This window comes from Macrobrachium rosenbergii, chromosome 21 (assembly GCF_040412425.1).
Source record: "Macrobrachium rosenbergii isolate ZJJX-2024 chromosome 21, ASM4041242v1, whole genome shotgun sequence".
NCBI classification, from domain to species: domain Eukaryota; kingdom Metazoa; phylum Arthropoda; class Malacostraca; order Decapoda; family Palaemonidae; genus Macrobrachium; species Macrobrachium rosenbergii.
The window spans coordinates 18,634,160-18,650,646 of record NC_089761.1 but is presented as its reverse complement, the minus strand read 5'-3'; the positions used below and the strand labels follow the sequence as shown (position 1 = coordinate 18,650,646).

The 16,487-nt window shown below is 40.0% G+C and overlaps 1 protein-coding gene across 8 annotated transcripts in view; it reads right to left on the bottom strand.

Moving 5' to 3' along the window:
- Nucleotides 1–16,151, bottom strand: part of Abp1 (Actin binding protein 1) — a 119,718-nt gene extending 103,567 nt beyond the window's left edge. For 3 of the 8 annotated variants that reach the window (XM_067123145.1, XM_067123144.1, XM_067123146.1), the window contains exons 1-2: nucleotides 15,547–15,723; nucleotides 12,161–12,273 (exon numbers count right to left, since the gene is read on the bottom strand). In XM_067123145.1, the coding sequence (XP_066979246.1) occupies nucleotides 12,161–12,273; nucleotides 15,547–15,577 (144 nt within the window). In that variant the 5' untranslated portion in view covers nucleotides 15,578–15,723. Of the gene's footprint in view, nucleotides 1–12,160; nucleotides 12,274–12,855; nucleotides 12,912–15,177; nucleotides 15,259–15,546 lie in introns of those variants that run through there. The other 5 variants (XM_067123142.1, XM_067123141.1, XM_067123140.1 and 2 more) reach the window with 4 other exon arrangements.
- Nucleotides 16,152–16,487: the final 336 nt, after the last annotated feature.

Here is a 16,487-nt window from a genome sequence, read left to right as displayed (position 1 = left end):
TTGGTCTAGGAGAATCGGCGGGACAGATAGCCACCCCCTACACTGGCACTGCACTATCACTCATCACTTTATCTGAGAAAACTTTATCCATTATCACTTTTAGGGATGCTCCCAACTCTGCTACTGTACTTATGACTAGGTTAATTTTCTTATCAAACCTGGATTCCAGACTGGCAATGGCATTAAGATTGGAAGCAAGGGAGCCAGGCATGGGAGTAGGAGGATGAACAGTAGGAGGGCAAGGAATACGAGAAATGGTAGGAATAGGTGTAGTAGGGATGGCAATAGGACTAACTTCTAGACTAGGTCTAGGTGTAGCTTCTACACTATAGATTGTCTTTCGGCTAAAGAAGCCACTTTCCTCTTCCTATCTCTCTCTAATTTGTCTAAGTGAGGCTTAACAATTTGCCATTGTTTATTGTCCCATAATAAGGATTCACTACAGGTCTTCTCAATGCTACACTCTTGCCCCTACAATTACTGCAGATCGAGTGAGGATCATACCAAGCTTTATGAGCCTAGTCTTACAGCCTTCACTGCAGTAGCAAATAGCTGAACTGCTAGAATCTGACATAATTCAGAAAATATTAGAAAACTGATCAAAATTATGAAAATAAAGCATCTATATCTTGCTGCGCTACCAAAACAAAACAATTGTACTTCATCAAATCTGTACAGACAACTGAAAAACAATAAAAAAAGCTGCTGCAAATGGCGCTGATGTGTTACCAAAGCTGGCAGAAACAAAGTGAGCTCACTGACAGGTTGTTTCCTGCGTTCTCCTGTCACATACACAAAAACAGAAGCGCTACCACGAATTTTTTAAAAAGTTGCCACGTGAGTTAGAAACGTTAGCTATGTAATTTCTTGGTAAGTTACTCATATGAAATAGCAAATTCAACATTTGATATCAAAATGAGATAACCACCATGGCAACTAAAGCAGCAGGTGCAATCACATAAGGAAACGCGTCCCAGAAGCTCTGTGAATATTACAGGTGAATCAGAATTATTTGTGGTAATTGTTGGTGTCCATCCTGGATCTGCAATAAACCCTTTCCATGTCTATCTAAGAAGCTAAATAATAACGAAAGCTATAAAGGAGTACAGAAAAGAGGGCTGCAGATGATCTACTGTAGCACTGTAGTGCTAACTACAAAATCTGAGGACTGAGGAAGAGGAAATGTTCAAGAGGTGGAAGAACGGAATGGATAGGAGAGGACTGAAAACATGCCGATACTGTCGATCATTTTATCCATACATTGTTATTATTATTATATTACTAAGATGAACCCTAGTCATATGCAATAAACCAACAAGGTCCCACTGACTTGAAAACAAAATTCAAGCTTCCAAAGATTGCAGTGTTCAACTGATAGTAGTAACAGAGGATAACAGGAAATATAGAAAAGATCAATTACTAGAAAAGAAAAAATAAATTAACATATTAATAAATAAATAAAAATGCAAGTAAATTATAATTTACTAGGAGAACTTCTTTAGATCAGTTATTAGAAAAGAAAAAATAAATTAACATATTAATAAACGAATAAATAAATTAACATATTAATAAACGAATAAAAATGTAAGTAAATTATAATTTATGAGGAGAACTTATTTAGATCAGTTGTAGAAAAAAAAATAAATTAACATATTAACCCCGTAAGCTTCTGGACGTGTCATGCGTCGACTAAAATTGTCTGTTGGGTGCCCAGTGGGCGTACCGTCACGTCGACTACAAAAAATTTCAACCGGTCAGCTTTCGACTAAATAGAAATGAAAAAGCAATTGTAAGCTAAACTCTTACATTCTAATAATATCAATCGGTTACCTTAATTTGCAACAAATTGGAAGTCTCTAGCACAATATTTCGATTTATGGTGAATTTTTGAAAAAACTTTCCTTCGTCCGTGTGATAACTAAGGCGAAAATTTCAGAATTCTTTGGTCATTTGTCGTAATGTTTGCACCGGTTTATATTAATCGTTACATAAAGTTTTATATATGGAAATGCAATTTCATGCAGAATACAACAGAAAATAACTCATGAAGTTGTAACTATCAGTTTTGAAATATTTCCATATAAATCATGATAAGTGCCAAAATTTCAAACCTTCAGTCAACTTTAACCTTCGACCGAAATGGTCGAAAAACGCACTGTAAGCTAAAACTCTTACATTCTAGTAATATTCAGTCTGTACCTTCATTTTGCAACAAATTGGAAGTCTCTAGCACAATATTTCGATTTATGGTGAATTTTTAGAAAAACTTTCAGGTGGTACGTCCCACGATAGGTAACTCTGCAGAATGTCTCAGAAATTCTTTCGTCACACAAAAATGTTTGCAACGGTTTATATTAGTCATTACATAAAGTTTTATATATGGAAATGTGTGCAATTTCATGTAAATACAAACAGAAAATAAATCATGGTTGTAGCTTTTATCAGTTTGAAATATTTCCATATAAATCAACGTAACTGCCAAAATTTCAACCTTCGGTCAACTTTAACTCGAAACCGAAATGGTCGAAAACTGCAATTGTAAGCCAAAACACTTACAGTCTAGTAATATTCAATCAATTACCTTCATTTGCAACAAACGGAAGTCTCTAGCACAATATTTCGATTTATGGTGAATTTTTAAAAAACTTTTTTTTTCAAATCCGCTTTAATTCATGCATCATTATGTGATAATATTTCTCTGTGTTGCTTTGACGTTTTACAATTTGTTATATAACAAAATCATTAGAATTTAGTGTACAATACAAAGAAAAAAAAATAACTTGTTAGCTTTAACCGTTTTGCTCACAGCACTATTTGTATACAATTATATATGAAATTTTTTTTACTGTCATATATTTCAATATTCATATATGATAATGATATTTTCATTTCTGATGGTTGCATACTAAACTTCAGGCAATGACAAAAAAAAAAGGACCAAAATGAACTCTTAATCAAAAACTAAGCATGCTGTGATTTAAAAAAAAAAAAAAAAAACCGTTTTCGGCAGTAGCTAACTCAACGCCGGCAACAACGAACACTTTTGTAAATAGAGGCTCGGCGTTAGAGGGTTAATAAATAAATGAAGTTTTCATAATAAAACTAATACTGTAATGCTTACCTGAACACCTGAATTGCCCTATAATCCCACTAGCCTGAATAAATCTCAGTACATCCACTATAGTGGGAATTTTAACAACCTGCGTTACCAACACTGGGTAAAATCTTGTTACTTGAGCCATCATAACAAGCGTTGGCAACGCTGGACACAGGTATGCAACCGACATGCCCCATTTTGTCAATTGATTTATTCAAGGTCAAACTGATGAAAGGAGTGTGGGAATCATCCAGGTGTTCAGGTAAGTATTGCAATATTAGTTTTATTATGAAAACTTCATGTGCAATACACTCCTGAACACCTGAATTAGCCTGATTAAAATATTTAGAGAGAGGGGATCACCCTATTGCGTCCTTTGACAACCGCAGAGATGTAGCTCACCAATCTGCTCTGCATAAGATATCCGTTTAGCCATGCACTCACCATATCAATAAATGTTTTCCGGTGAAGAAGACATGTTGGAGAGTACTTTGATCGACAGTCAGGTCAGTACTCTGATCCAATCGACCTCCCATGTGGCTCTCAGAACCTCTCATGTATGGAGTAGAATGAGGCAGAGCGCAAGAGCAAGCTGTCCCCTCCCGGAGAACATCTAAGCTTTACACACCCCTTTCACAAATGCAGAGATGGCAGCTCACAATCTGCTCTGTGATAGGATACCTATCTAGTTAAACACTCACCTTATCAATCGTTGCTTTTGGTGATGAGACATGCTGGAGAGTACTTTGACGGTCCGTCGACCACCCATGTGGTTCTCCAGAACTTCTCATGTGGGAGGGAGTACAGTGACCTCCCACGTGGCTTATTCATAGCCTCTCATGTATGGAGGGAAATAAAGCAGTGTGCTGGGCGCTGATCCTCCAGATAAGGCCACACGATCGACTTGGCGGAAGTATCTCGGTGCCACGAATAAATAGCCTAGCCTACTGAGGCCTGGTTTCGTAAGGAAACTATCAAAGACTAAGATATTTAAAAGTACTAAACCTAAGTTCATGTGATTATACTATCACTGTTGCCTAAGAATTCTAAAGACTAAAAGAAATTCCTCTATCTGGTTAACCTAAGAATCTCCTCACTAAGCGAATACCACGTCAGCTAAATAAACGCCCCTAGATAATAGAGTTCATCGCTAACGTGGACTAAGAAAATAACCCTCTGAACCTCCGCACTAAGCGAATACCACCTCAGCTAAATGAATGCACCCTAGATAATAGACTTCGCCGCTACATATGGACTAAGAGAATAACTCTCTGAACCTCCGCATTAAGCAAATACCACCTCAGAAATGAACAACCTCTAACAGACTTCAAGTAAAAAGCGTCTCTAAGTAAAGAGAGTAAACACTGAGACAGACTTCCAAGTAGCTGCTTCCAGAACAGACAGCAGTGAATAGTTCCTGGGAAAGGAAGATGAACTGGACATCCTCCGAATACTGTGCGGTCGGGAAAATACAGAGCTGAAGACGACGAAGAACAACCCTGAGAAGCCTGGGAAATCTCCTCCCTCCGAAAGTAATTAATTGCATTCTTTGACAGTGGACGGGAAGGATTCCGCGGAGAGACAAGTGTCTGTGGAAGCGGACGGAGTTTCCCAACCTTTGATAAATAGACTTTAATGCTCGCACCGGACATAAAGATCGCTGGTAATGAACACTCGCAGATAAAGAACCTTAAACGAACGAGGCAGAGTTTTAACCTCCGACTCTGTCTTCACCGCAAATTCTGGAAGACAGACAAATACGTATCATTTCTCACATAGGAACCTAACCTAGAAATTGCCTGAAGCTCCCCAACCCTTTAGCTGAAGCTAAAGCTGTAAGAAAAGGCAACTTCTTAGTCAGTGTCTTAACGTTATGGCTTCAATGGGTTCAAAGGCAGAGGAACGCAATAAAAATATTGAAGTACTTCCAATAAGTCCCACGAAGGGGGCCCAAGTCAGCAAAACAGGACGTTCAATCTTAAAAGAACGTAATAAATCATCGATTATCTTACTACGTGAAACTTCAGGAATGTGGAAACTAAATGTACTGCAAATCGTTGAGCGGTAGTCAGCAATAGCCGAATACAAAAGACTCTTGACTTTCCCGAGGAATAAAAGAAAATCCGCTATTTTGGCTATGGAAGGTCTAGAGATGGAATGACCTTCCTTACGACACTAACTCTATACCATGTCTAGCTGAACCTGGTAAGGCTTACGCGTTGACTTACTCAAGCTAAAAGAAAACTATCTAGACACAGCTTTAGGGAGTCAGGACTGTTTAGCGGCTCTCTCTATAGTCCCCCTGCAACTAAGTCCAGCACGCGAGGGTTTTGGATAATAATAGTAAGAATGCATTTGTCTGAGAAGTCTTCGCATGGGTAGGAACATCGAACTTCCGTAAAGGAGTTAGGAGTTCCGGAAACCATGGGTGCAGGGCCAGCAAGGAGCTATTAGAGTCATAGACGTCTTGACACTCTCCCACAATTTCCTGATTACCTGATGAATGAGACTGAATGGAGGAAAGGCATACACCTGCATGTGATTCCAATTTTGTAATGTCACCTTGGTGACTATCGACATGGGGACCGCCATTAGAAGAAATAAACTGGAAGACGATGGTTTAATCACGTCGCTAATAAGTCCACAGATGCTGGCCACTTCTGGAGAACCTGACATATTATTTCCAGAGCCAAAGTCCACTCCCCCAATACCTGACGAGCGACTTAAGGAGTCGGCCAGCACGCTTGAGACTCGATATAAGTTTGGAAGAAGAGACACTTTTCCTTCTTTTGCACCCTCTCAGGACTCTCTGTGTTATAGTACTGAGTTCTGTTGAGCTTGTTCCAACCTCCGAGTCTTCAGATGCAACACGGCAATTAAGCTGTCGCTAAAACATAGCCACTACTCTGTTGCGCACTAAGACTGAAAACACCTGAGGGCTTCCTTACAGCCCTGATTTTCCCGAAGATTTATTGACTCTCTGCTCATTCCCAACCCCCCAGGGACCTGAACCTGATTCCTCCAAGGTTGTTTCCCAACCTTGATCTGAGGCATCTGTGTACAGATGAACGCAGGAAGAGGGGAGTCAATAGACCTTTCCCACGTCAGATGCACTTCTGACTACCACAGACGATCCAACAGGCAAGAATCGCTCCCCTACTATAACTGCAGTTCTCATTGCATAAGTCCCAGCGATTCTGAGACATACCTGAAGAGACAGCACATCCGGACATGAGACCCTGGAATTAGAGAGAGAGAGAGAGAGAGAGAGAGATTCTCCCCAAGAGAGAGAGAGGGAGTACAGGCTGAGAGAGAGAGAGAGAACAGAGACTTGCTGAGAGAGAGAGAGATTCCCCCAAGAGGCTTGGGTAAAAAACTCAAAGGAAGAGAGAACCTCTATCTGCTGAAGGACCAACTGATTCTCTCCAGGGTTGTGGGGCAACCCCTGAGAGGAAGAGAGAGAATCCTCCTACCTGAATAGGTTAAAAAATTAAAGAATTCCCTCGCTCTTACTAGCTCCTATAGAAGAAGGAGGCAAGGTCAAACAATCGTCTTCAGATACCTCAACACTCTGGTATCCCGGCGATGAAAAATTGCCGACACCGGAGACATGAGTTAGAAGAAACCATGTTCGTCATACTGGCTCGCTATCATCCTGAACAAGAATTAGCTAAGGCTAATGGTGTTCTAAGCAAATCCTCTTATGAGCATCCGGATACTGAGGAGGAAAGATGACCAAGATAGAAATTTTTACTTTCCTGCTCCAAACGTCGCAGAGACGGCCAAAGCATTCACCTGGTGAGCCAGATCCCTCGAGATAAATTATTAGGCTGCCAACAGCCACTGATCCGAAGGGACATAGCCGTCACTCTTTAGAACCCCCATTACGACACTTGACCGCATCCAGAAAGAGTGAGCAAGAGCCTCAGTCTGACTGAGCAACACATCCTCCAAGCACCTGCTTCCCTAAGAGAAGTCCCTACGAGCCAAGACAACGCCGGAGACTTAAACAGGATTGCCTCAACCGATTCAATGAATGGCAACCTGACACCTGCCGAAGGATTACCTCGGACTGCGTAAATTGTCCTACTCGGAGAAGAGACGAAAGTGTCTATTAGAAGCCACACCTGATGCTAAGCGGCGTCCGCCCCTCCAAAGCCTGCTAACCCGATCGAACCAAACCAGCCAACACGAGAAAAAGAGGTAGGAGCTGGCTTAGTGTCATAAAAAGCCTAAAAATAAAGAAGACTGAATTGACTAAATTGGGAGGTCTGGAGGTCTTGCTTGAGGGTACGAAGAAGTAACATACTCAAGCATGTGGTAGTAATTGTTACTGCTGCCAAGAGGAAATTCTAAGTCTGCCAGAATCTCCTGCACCTACGGATAAGAATCCTGTTCCGCAATGTCCGAACGGTCTAAGACCGACAAAGGAGGAGGCACTGAACGAAGCTCAGACAACGATGAAGAGTCAGCAAGCGGACCACCCTAACCAGAATGCTGCGCACCCACACCTAATCGGGTACCCGGAGCTGAATCCGCATAGATGAACCAGCCGGGAAGAGAAGGCTGAACTGATAAAAGCCCGGAGCCGATTCCCCCTTACTACCGAGGGGAAGACAAGTGAGAGTAGCCAAACCCACATTTGTTAAATCCTGGGGAGGATGCTTAAACGAAACTGTGCGGAGGGGCGGAAAGAAGATGAAGAAGGAGGAGAATGAATGAGGAAGAAGCTACCCTGAGTTACCGCAGAAAGAAAAATGCAAGCGTGAAAACTACGGACCGCTCGAAGAAGATGTATCGACGCCCTGCCGAAACTCGCAGAGCACAAACCCGAACTGGAATTGACAGGAAACCCTGTGAGATACCTGATACTACTGGAACACATTAAGTGGAAGCAAGGGGTTGAACATACCCGAAGGGATGGAACATGAGACCCCCGCGCCAAAATCTGCTGGAAACTGGGTTTCGCCTGTCCAGAAGCTCTCCCACCGAGAAGACTGTACTGAGGAAGGAAAGGCGAGAGGCAGAGGAACAGCAGACGACAAAAAGAAGTTACCTCAGAGGAAACCAAAGTCGAAGGGAGGGAACGGAAGATGCGTGAAGCCGCAGGAAGACTGGAGCAGAAGAAGAAGCCAAGAGGAGACTGAAAAGGAGTAACAGAGAATGCGGGAGCTGGAGATGAAGCGACAGATAACCCAGAAGAAAACTTAGAACGAAAAGGACAGAAAGTACACCAAATTTGTCCCCCCCCCCCAATAATCCTGAAAACATATCCGACATGAATTCTGGACACTACTGTGTCACATATATACAGTACTCTCTAATGTTAAAAAAAAAAAAAAAACTCTCACCCTAGGTCTGTGCCCGTCGAAAAACCCTGCAATCCGTCTCATATTCCGCCACATCCAATTGCAGGTCCCGCAAACTAGTTTAGAAGCTGAAAGGACACACCAGAATCCGCCTTACTAGATGGAGGAGTAGAAAACACAAGGAAGGGGGAAACTACAGTAGGAGATTTAGAAACAGTCAGAAGTGAGTTAGGAGCAACAGCAGAAGGATTCCGCCCCACCGTAACTGAACCATTTACTTGCCAGAGAACAAAAACCACTTGAACCCGAAACCGGAACCCGTTCAGGAGAACGACTCTGCACCATTAATACCTTCTCCTCACTACCAAACCCAAACCTATCCTCCTTTATCCCACTTAGATCTTGATCCTAACATTATCAACATTAAATTTATCACTACTACAAGGGGGTTGTGGGGAATCCTCCACTGCCTGCTCTGCGGCGAGGGGGCTGGCAGACCCTACCCACTCGGAGGCCTGCGGTTCTGCCATTACCCTCAGCACCCGTTAGGGCTGGTTCTGGAACAGGCAGGGGAGCTGAAAAGGAAGAAGGATTAGGCATCCTAACACTACTACTATCCCCATCTGAGAAATGTTGAAGAAGACTAGTTATTGAATTTTCCTCACTACTGCAAGTCCCATCCTCTATCTGTTTGACTACCTCTGAACTCGCTAAATCCATCAACTCTATCTGTAGCATAAAGCCTGAGACACTTGGAGGCAACAAGAATCTGACCGACGCCTGCCGCCTACACAAAGATGACTCCATGGCGACGACTGCAATCTCATCCATCTCTTTTGCCTTCCAATGGGGAACATTCATCGCGAATGAGTCTGACATCATATTTCAAATCTTCCTAAGCATACCTGACAGAATATCTATCGTCTTTGCAGAAAGAAGAAGCGGTGAGAATTGTGCCGCCCACCATCGTAGGGGCAGTCGAGGTGGACGTTGAAGCTGATGGCGCGGTAGTAGAAGGTGAAAAGTCCATGATTAACAATCGAGACTGGGAACCAGCGAGTCCAAATCCAAAAGACGTTCCACATCAAAGATATCCAGAAAATCCAGGAGAAAAACAGTTAAGGGGATCGGCCGCCTAAAAAAACCCAATAATCTTTAAAAATTCGATTTGCTGAAAAAAAATTCTATGGCTTCATTATAGGGTTCAAGAATGTGTCCACGAAATATTATGCTAAATTTTGCCATATTTCTCTAGTTATGGCCTAAAATGTAACAATAACTATATACCCATAAACACCAGTAGCGCAAATGATTTAGTCTGGTATAGTTTTTTATATATATACAAAACTTCCTTTGAAATGAAATGTATAATGTCAATAATATCCTACTGCACCTTTTTAGTTATTCTAGCCATGACAACGCACATGTCATACCATGACGACTGTGGCCTAGAGTTGCCTATAAACTTCCAAAGCTAGAAGGACACGTTTTTCATGCTCGCTAGCCTTGACTGAACTCTGTATTTTCTTCGGTGTTTTTGTTTTTTTAATGGCCCTAAAAGGTCCAAGAGTTCACTTCATGCTTCTAGAATGTGGAAAAGCCAGTGGAAAAGTCCAGGTGAGAAGTAGAAGAAAGAGTTCAAGAAATTAGTGCCATAGAGGGGAATGGAGCAACGGAGAGAGAGAGAGAGAGCTGTCACCCATCAAACGGCGCAGGCAGCGATCTCTGCTGACCAGAGACCAATCACATCCACCCCTAAACGCTCCTCTTTTTATTTGTCTCGGCACTACTAAAGGGCAAAGATATTTTAGAAAAAGAAAGCAGTAGTTCGGAGGCTGATATTATAGACGATCCTGGAAATAAAATGATCATAAGTGAAGCAAGACTTGATGAATTACTTGAATCACGAACTCCTAATTGTGAATGAAAAGTAATTCCCAGGATCCATTTGGCAAGGGATGGATTCCAGACACTAATAAAAAGTGTAGGCAAATATGATACCTAAAGTAATACCTTGCAGCAAGATCAAAATAGGGGGGGACCAGGAACCTAAAATTTATAAGAATGTGTCTTAGGCATATAAATAATCAATTAATATTCTTATTTATAATCATTTTGCATTAATTAATACCCAAAAATAAAAATTAAAACCATAGAATTAATTGTAACACAGTCTTGAAGTCCTTTTACTTTTTATGTAACTAAAACTTTGAAGGCCCGTTTCTCAAAACATGTTTTTTCACCTTCAAAATGTGTCCTCCTTAGTATTGGACCAATCTAAATGAAATTTCATATATAATATGAGGAAACATGGTAGATTAAAAAAAAAAAAGCCAGGGATTTTAATATTTTGATTTTCTGATTTTTGGCAATTTTTTCTGTAATTTTTCCGAAAATTTCATTAAAAAAATAAAAATTCATATCTCAAAAATAATTGAAAAATAAAAATCCCGGCTTTGTATCGAAAAGTCCATATGTGTTTTATACGTGGTTCAAATCTCATCCCTTAAAACCAAAAAAAGCAAAGGAGGAGATGCATTTTGAAAATGGCCATTTTTGGCCGAAAATGCTCTGGCGTCACAAAACCTAAGGTCACTGAACAAAAATTTTCCCCAGAAGTTCCACACAATATCCTTTAACAAACCCCTATATATCAACAACCTGTCGTTAAAAAGTCGGAAACCGGCCGATCCCTTTAAATACAATCCAGGTCTTCACCACAAGTCCAAAATACAAAGAGAAGTCGGGCAATAGATTAAAAGCTACTGCAGAAGGAAACAACCTTCCAGCAGCGCGAGAACAAAAAGCAAAATGACGAAAATGGGGCGTAATGTCGGTGCAAAACCTGTGTCAGCGCTGCCAACCGCTTTGTTATGGTAGCTCATGACAAGATTTTACCTGCAGCGCTTAGTAACGCTGGCTGTTAAAATTCCCACTATAGTGGGATGGGTAACTGAGAGTTGTTCGGGCTAGTGGGATTAAGGGCTAATTCAGGTGTTCAGGGAGTGTATTGCAATATAAAAATGTAAGTAAATTGTAATTTACAAGGAGAACCTCTTTAGGTATTAATGCACTGCATCTTCACTTAAACTAATGAGGTTCCAATATCACAACATACTCAGGGGAACTGCTTCACAGTCCAACAGTGTGAGGAATAAAGGACCTCTGAAACTGAGAAGTTTGACTGCAGGCCATATTTACTGCATATTGGTGCTGCTGTTCAGCAAATCTGGCTGCACTCAGCAAGAAAAAAGGATCAAGGATCAATTGTGAATATGAAAGATCTGGTAAAAATAAAACTTATGGAAAATTGACAAACAATTAGTGACACACCTAGAAAAATGGGCAAAATCCAGTTATCCCTGTCTTTACTTTAACCATGGCTTATCTAACACACAAAATGACAATGATTCTTTTACACACTGATATTTTTGCAAACTTATAATGGACAATTTTATTGTCTGTCACACAGATTTGATACCGCAAATACTGTCTAAAAGTATAAAAAAAAAATTTCTGCAAAAACTTCATGAGATATAAGACATTTATTTGCATGTCGTTCTCTGGTGTGAACAAGTACGTCTATGCACACAAAAAACATAAGTACAGTACCAGCAAACATAACCGAAATAGAAAATAAGGCATAAGCCACAGTTCCTATGAAGTGAGTGAGGTACATAAAGGGATTACACAATCTCGCCATTCTGTACTTATTCATCTATAAAAAGTAAAGAAAAAGGTGGAAAAAACTTACCCAGTTTATAAGTACTACTTTTGGGCGTGTAGTGTTAGGGTCAGTGACTTTTACAACAGCATACATAATCTTGCTGCTGTTTAAATCTTCTGCAAGTTCTTCAATTCCATCTTCTGTAAATACAAACAGTATTTGGTGAAACACTGTAAAACAAACACTTCCTCCTTTCTCTGGCTCATTATTTTTATTTTACTATAGTACAAACAACCTTTAGGTATCACATGTGCCCTGAGTAAATGAATTGTGTATGCATCCATCTTACCAGCAAAGAAATAGCTCCTTTCTACTGCATTGCTCTATCACTAAAAAGAATAAAGTGATTTGTTATAAGACTAATAATTTCTGAATCAATCCTTCATAGTCTAACTTCAATGAACTACAGATCTTTCCCTCATCAATAAACTGAATACGGGTGACTGATATTAGCAAAGCAAACACATAAATTGTGTGATTTTCACACAAAATAAAGAACACAACTTAACTCTTTCAATATTGTAATTGCTCAAAACGACACCACTTTACTGCTATGCATACTGTCTTACAGCATTCTATTTCCCATTAATCTACTGTACTGTACACTCAAGCACTAGCAATAACTAAAGTGGCTTCCATTACTCCTGCAATACGGCTTAAGCCTCATTACATCTGAATGATAATTAAAAAAAAAGTACTAGTAGGACACACAAATTTCTTACCTCCAGTGCCGACAACCTTCAGTACATTACTCTGCCCTTCATAACCAAACAATGCCCTAGGGAAAAGGGAAAATTAGTCAGCATTTCAAGACTGGGGATGACAGATAATCCCAAATTCATAGTATCCCATCTAAGTTGCTCAGTTTTAACAAACACTATAATATAAATTACTTATGAATATAATTGGCAATCTTACATGCCCTACAATGCTACATTATGCTTATGTACCATACATTTAGGCCTTGTTCCTGGATAGGGAGATGCATCCTAAAACAAATTTAGCCTATGTTACCTCTGAATGAACAATTGTTGATAACAACATATTCAAGCATTTTTATTGACTATTCCTGTACAGTATTTTCATTAAGTACAAAATGTACTTTAACCCAATGTATTTACAGCACAAAAAAAATCATATTTGTACACACCTAAAGCATTGTCATGCTGCAATACCCTGTACATCTGTCCACAACTTATACTGTACATGCAAAAGTATGCAAACTGAGATACCACAAAATGCATTTTTCCCCAAACCAAAGAAAACACTGGATTACTTACCTAGTCTTTAAGGTTACAGTGTGCCACAAACATATAAGTAAAAACTTACAATGATTTACAAATGCCTGATATTATTTAACTTCTAAGGCAATTTCAAGAAGGAAAATCAATATTGATAAGGGCCAAAATTCACAGTATAGTGTGCAGACATGAGAAATGCAAATGTTGGTAAAATTTTGGGCTCCCCCTTAGTACTGCACTCCACAGCATCCACCAAAATGTAGCAAAGACTGCCAGACAGTATGATCTAAATGGCCACGAATGCTTTGTTGCTTCAATAGCTCAAAAACCTGTACTATACAATCATTCAAAGGGATGTCTTACACTTGTTTAACGACTACTGAATTCCATCATATTGTTTGGGATCATATAAACAGTAATCTTAAGGACTAGAATACAACATAATGGTAATACATTACTTCAGTAATGTGCAGTACTGTATCAATATTTCATACTAGTACAGGTAGCCTAAAGAGAAAATGCACAGTACAAAACTACTTCCAGTCTTCTCCAATCTGTCTTAATTCAAAGAAAGAAATTAATTTGTAACGAGAATACTATTCATTCCATAAAATTTTGGTGAAACAACAAAAATATACCTCACAATATATCCGAATTCTGTAGGCATCCTTCCCCTCAATCATTATTGGATAAACAGAAAAAAACTTTCTGAGCATTCACTTCCATCTCCTGCAGTATAGGTTTCTTTCTTCTTCGCCTCAACTACCATTTGTCTTCTCCCACCTGCCAATCACACTTATTTCCAGTTTGACCTTGTTATAATTTGAGCCCCTCACAGAAAAATATAAATCCTTGGGGGCATCCATTTTGAGTTTTATAGGAGCATCATCTCCAAAGAAATTTCACTGAACCCATCCCCTAGGACCCTGCTGGATTATAGCATTTCCTAATCTGACAGGCGTGCCCTTAAAATTTCATTGTCATCTTACTGAAAGATTTAATATACAAGGCAGTTTACTATTAAGTTACAGTGCTGATGGCTCTCAATAACTTTTATATAAAATAGTACCCAAAATTGTCAAAATCAACATGGGAGAACGCTCATTCATCTCTGATTGTCAAGGAGGGAAAAACCTGTCACTGTATGAGCGTGAAAAAAACAGAGCAACTAGGCATATCATATATCATATTCTTATATTGACAAAAAATAACAAAAAACCCTATTCACGGTAATTATCCTACTCACTGAAGGTCACCATTACACCTACTCACTGTAACAAGGTTAACCAACACTCCTAAAGTAATTCTTTTCTACCAGTGTGGATTACTCTCCAGGGTATCAATTATCCATTTATCTCTATCACCGAATGGGCATGAATCAGGGAAGAATCAGATTTACATTGTAATTAAAAACTAAAAATTATCCTTCTTTATTATAAACCTTGATCAGACTAGTCAAACGTGACTATGATGGGCTATGAGTCTATATCAAACACAGGCCTACTGGAAAAGAAGTCAGGAGGATGAAGACTGGGTTAATTTAAGACGAGTAGGATACTATTAAATATAACATGAAGATTACCATACAACTAGAGGAATTCGGTTAAATATAAATCTAACTGGTCAGGGAACCAGGCCTTGCACAGATCAATGCCATTTAGGCCTAAACTACGGTTGTGTCGGGGATGGGGAAACCGTGAGTTAGGGTAAGACCTGGGGCAAAAATCGTCATGGGTCCACTTTCGCCTAAAGCAAGTCACCTTCCTGAAGCATATTTAAAACTAAAAAAATCATACAACAGACTTTTTTTGGAAGCAAAAGCAATCACAAAGTGCTGCATAGGCCTAGGCCTAGCAGATGCCGCTCTCTCTCTTCCTCTCCCGACAACCAACTGGCCTAGGTTAGCCTACGGTTGGCTGCCCTACTACAGACAATGTCGGGGCAATTTTGACTTGACACACACAAAGAAGGCCTAAACAGAGGCACCCATACTACATACAACGGAGACAGCGTGTTAGAAAAGTCAACAAAAGAAAGGAACGAAGGGAATTAAAAGAACAAAACCCTCGGCGGAGTTTATTGGTCTTTCCTCTTCATTCACTTTCGCGAGTAAAATTCTCAACCATTGACCCCCGGTCTTATTACACGGCGTTACAAACGTTTATTACTTACCAATCGGTCTTGGTTTTGTCGTTGAGGACATCGTTAAAGGCTGCTAGGAGGGCATTTCGATTTTTATCCAAATCGATGCTCATGGTGATATGCTAAGGGTAAAAGAAATAAATGTTCCTACGGAGCTCGTACACACATCCCTGAACTGTCACTCGACGTCTCGACAACTGAAGCTATAAGGGCGTACATGTTATATCAAATTCTATGTAAACAATGCGGAAATGCCGATTGTTACTGAAAGTTTGAATATATGTTGTCTTTTCATGGGTTTATTTCACTGTTTACTACCCACGAATAAGTCTGAAACATAGGAAATAACAGCGGAAAGCTTCCCGGAAGACGCTTCTAGAATGGGAAGCTGCTAAGATAAAGTAGAGATAATTTAATCGAACGGGCGTCCTCCTCGGGCTTTGGTGATATCCACCAAGGAGTAAGTCACAACTATTGTCTTGCCCTCAAAAAGTAAATCTGCTTCTTCATTATAAAGATTTTGCACTCAATATCTTTGAACGATACAGGCGATGACAAGCATGTTTTTTTAGGGTCATGAGGCAGACTTGGCGGCGCGCATACAGCGATGGGAAACAGCTGTTTTCACGACGGACTCTGCTAAAGTACGCTCTAGGGTCATATTGCACATTGCATCCACAGATGCTTTCTTGCAACGTATTATCTTAACTGATTCTTGAGAATTTGATCTGAGCAAACCAAACTAAGGATGTTTAGGAAGTTGTGAGAGTGGTTAACCAAGTCAGTTGAGGAACAAGGATGTGAAAACACCTTGACCTGGTAGGTCATGTTGAGTTAGGAGAGAGAGACGGTGCACAGGTGCACCAGGTAGTGAGAATGACTGTTATGGTAATGAGAAATTTGAAAACAAAATCTACCCACATAGTTTTAAAGTCATCTTCAAGTGGTCCTTTGATCTAATTAATTACAGG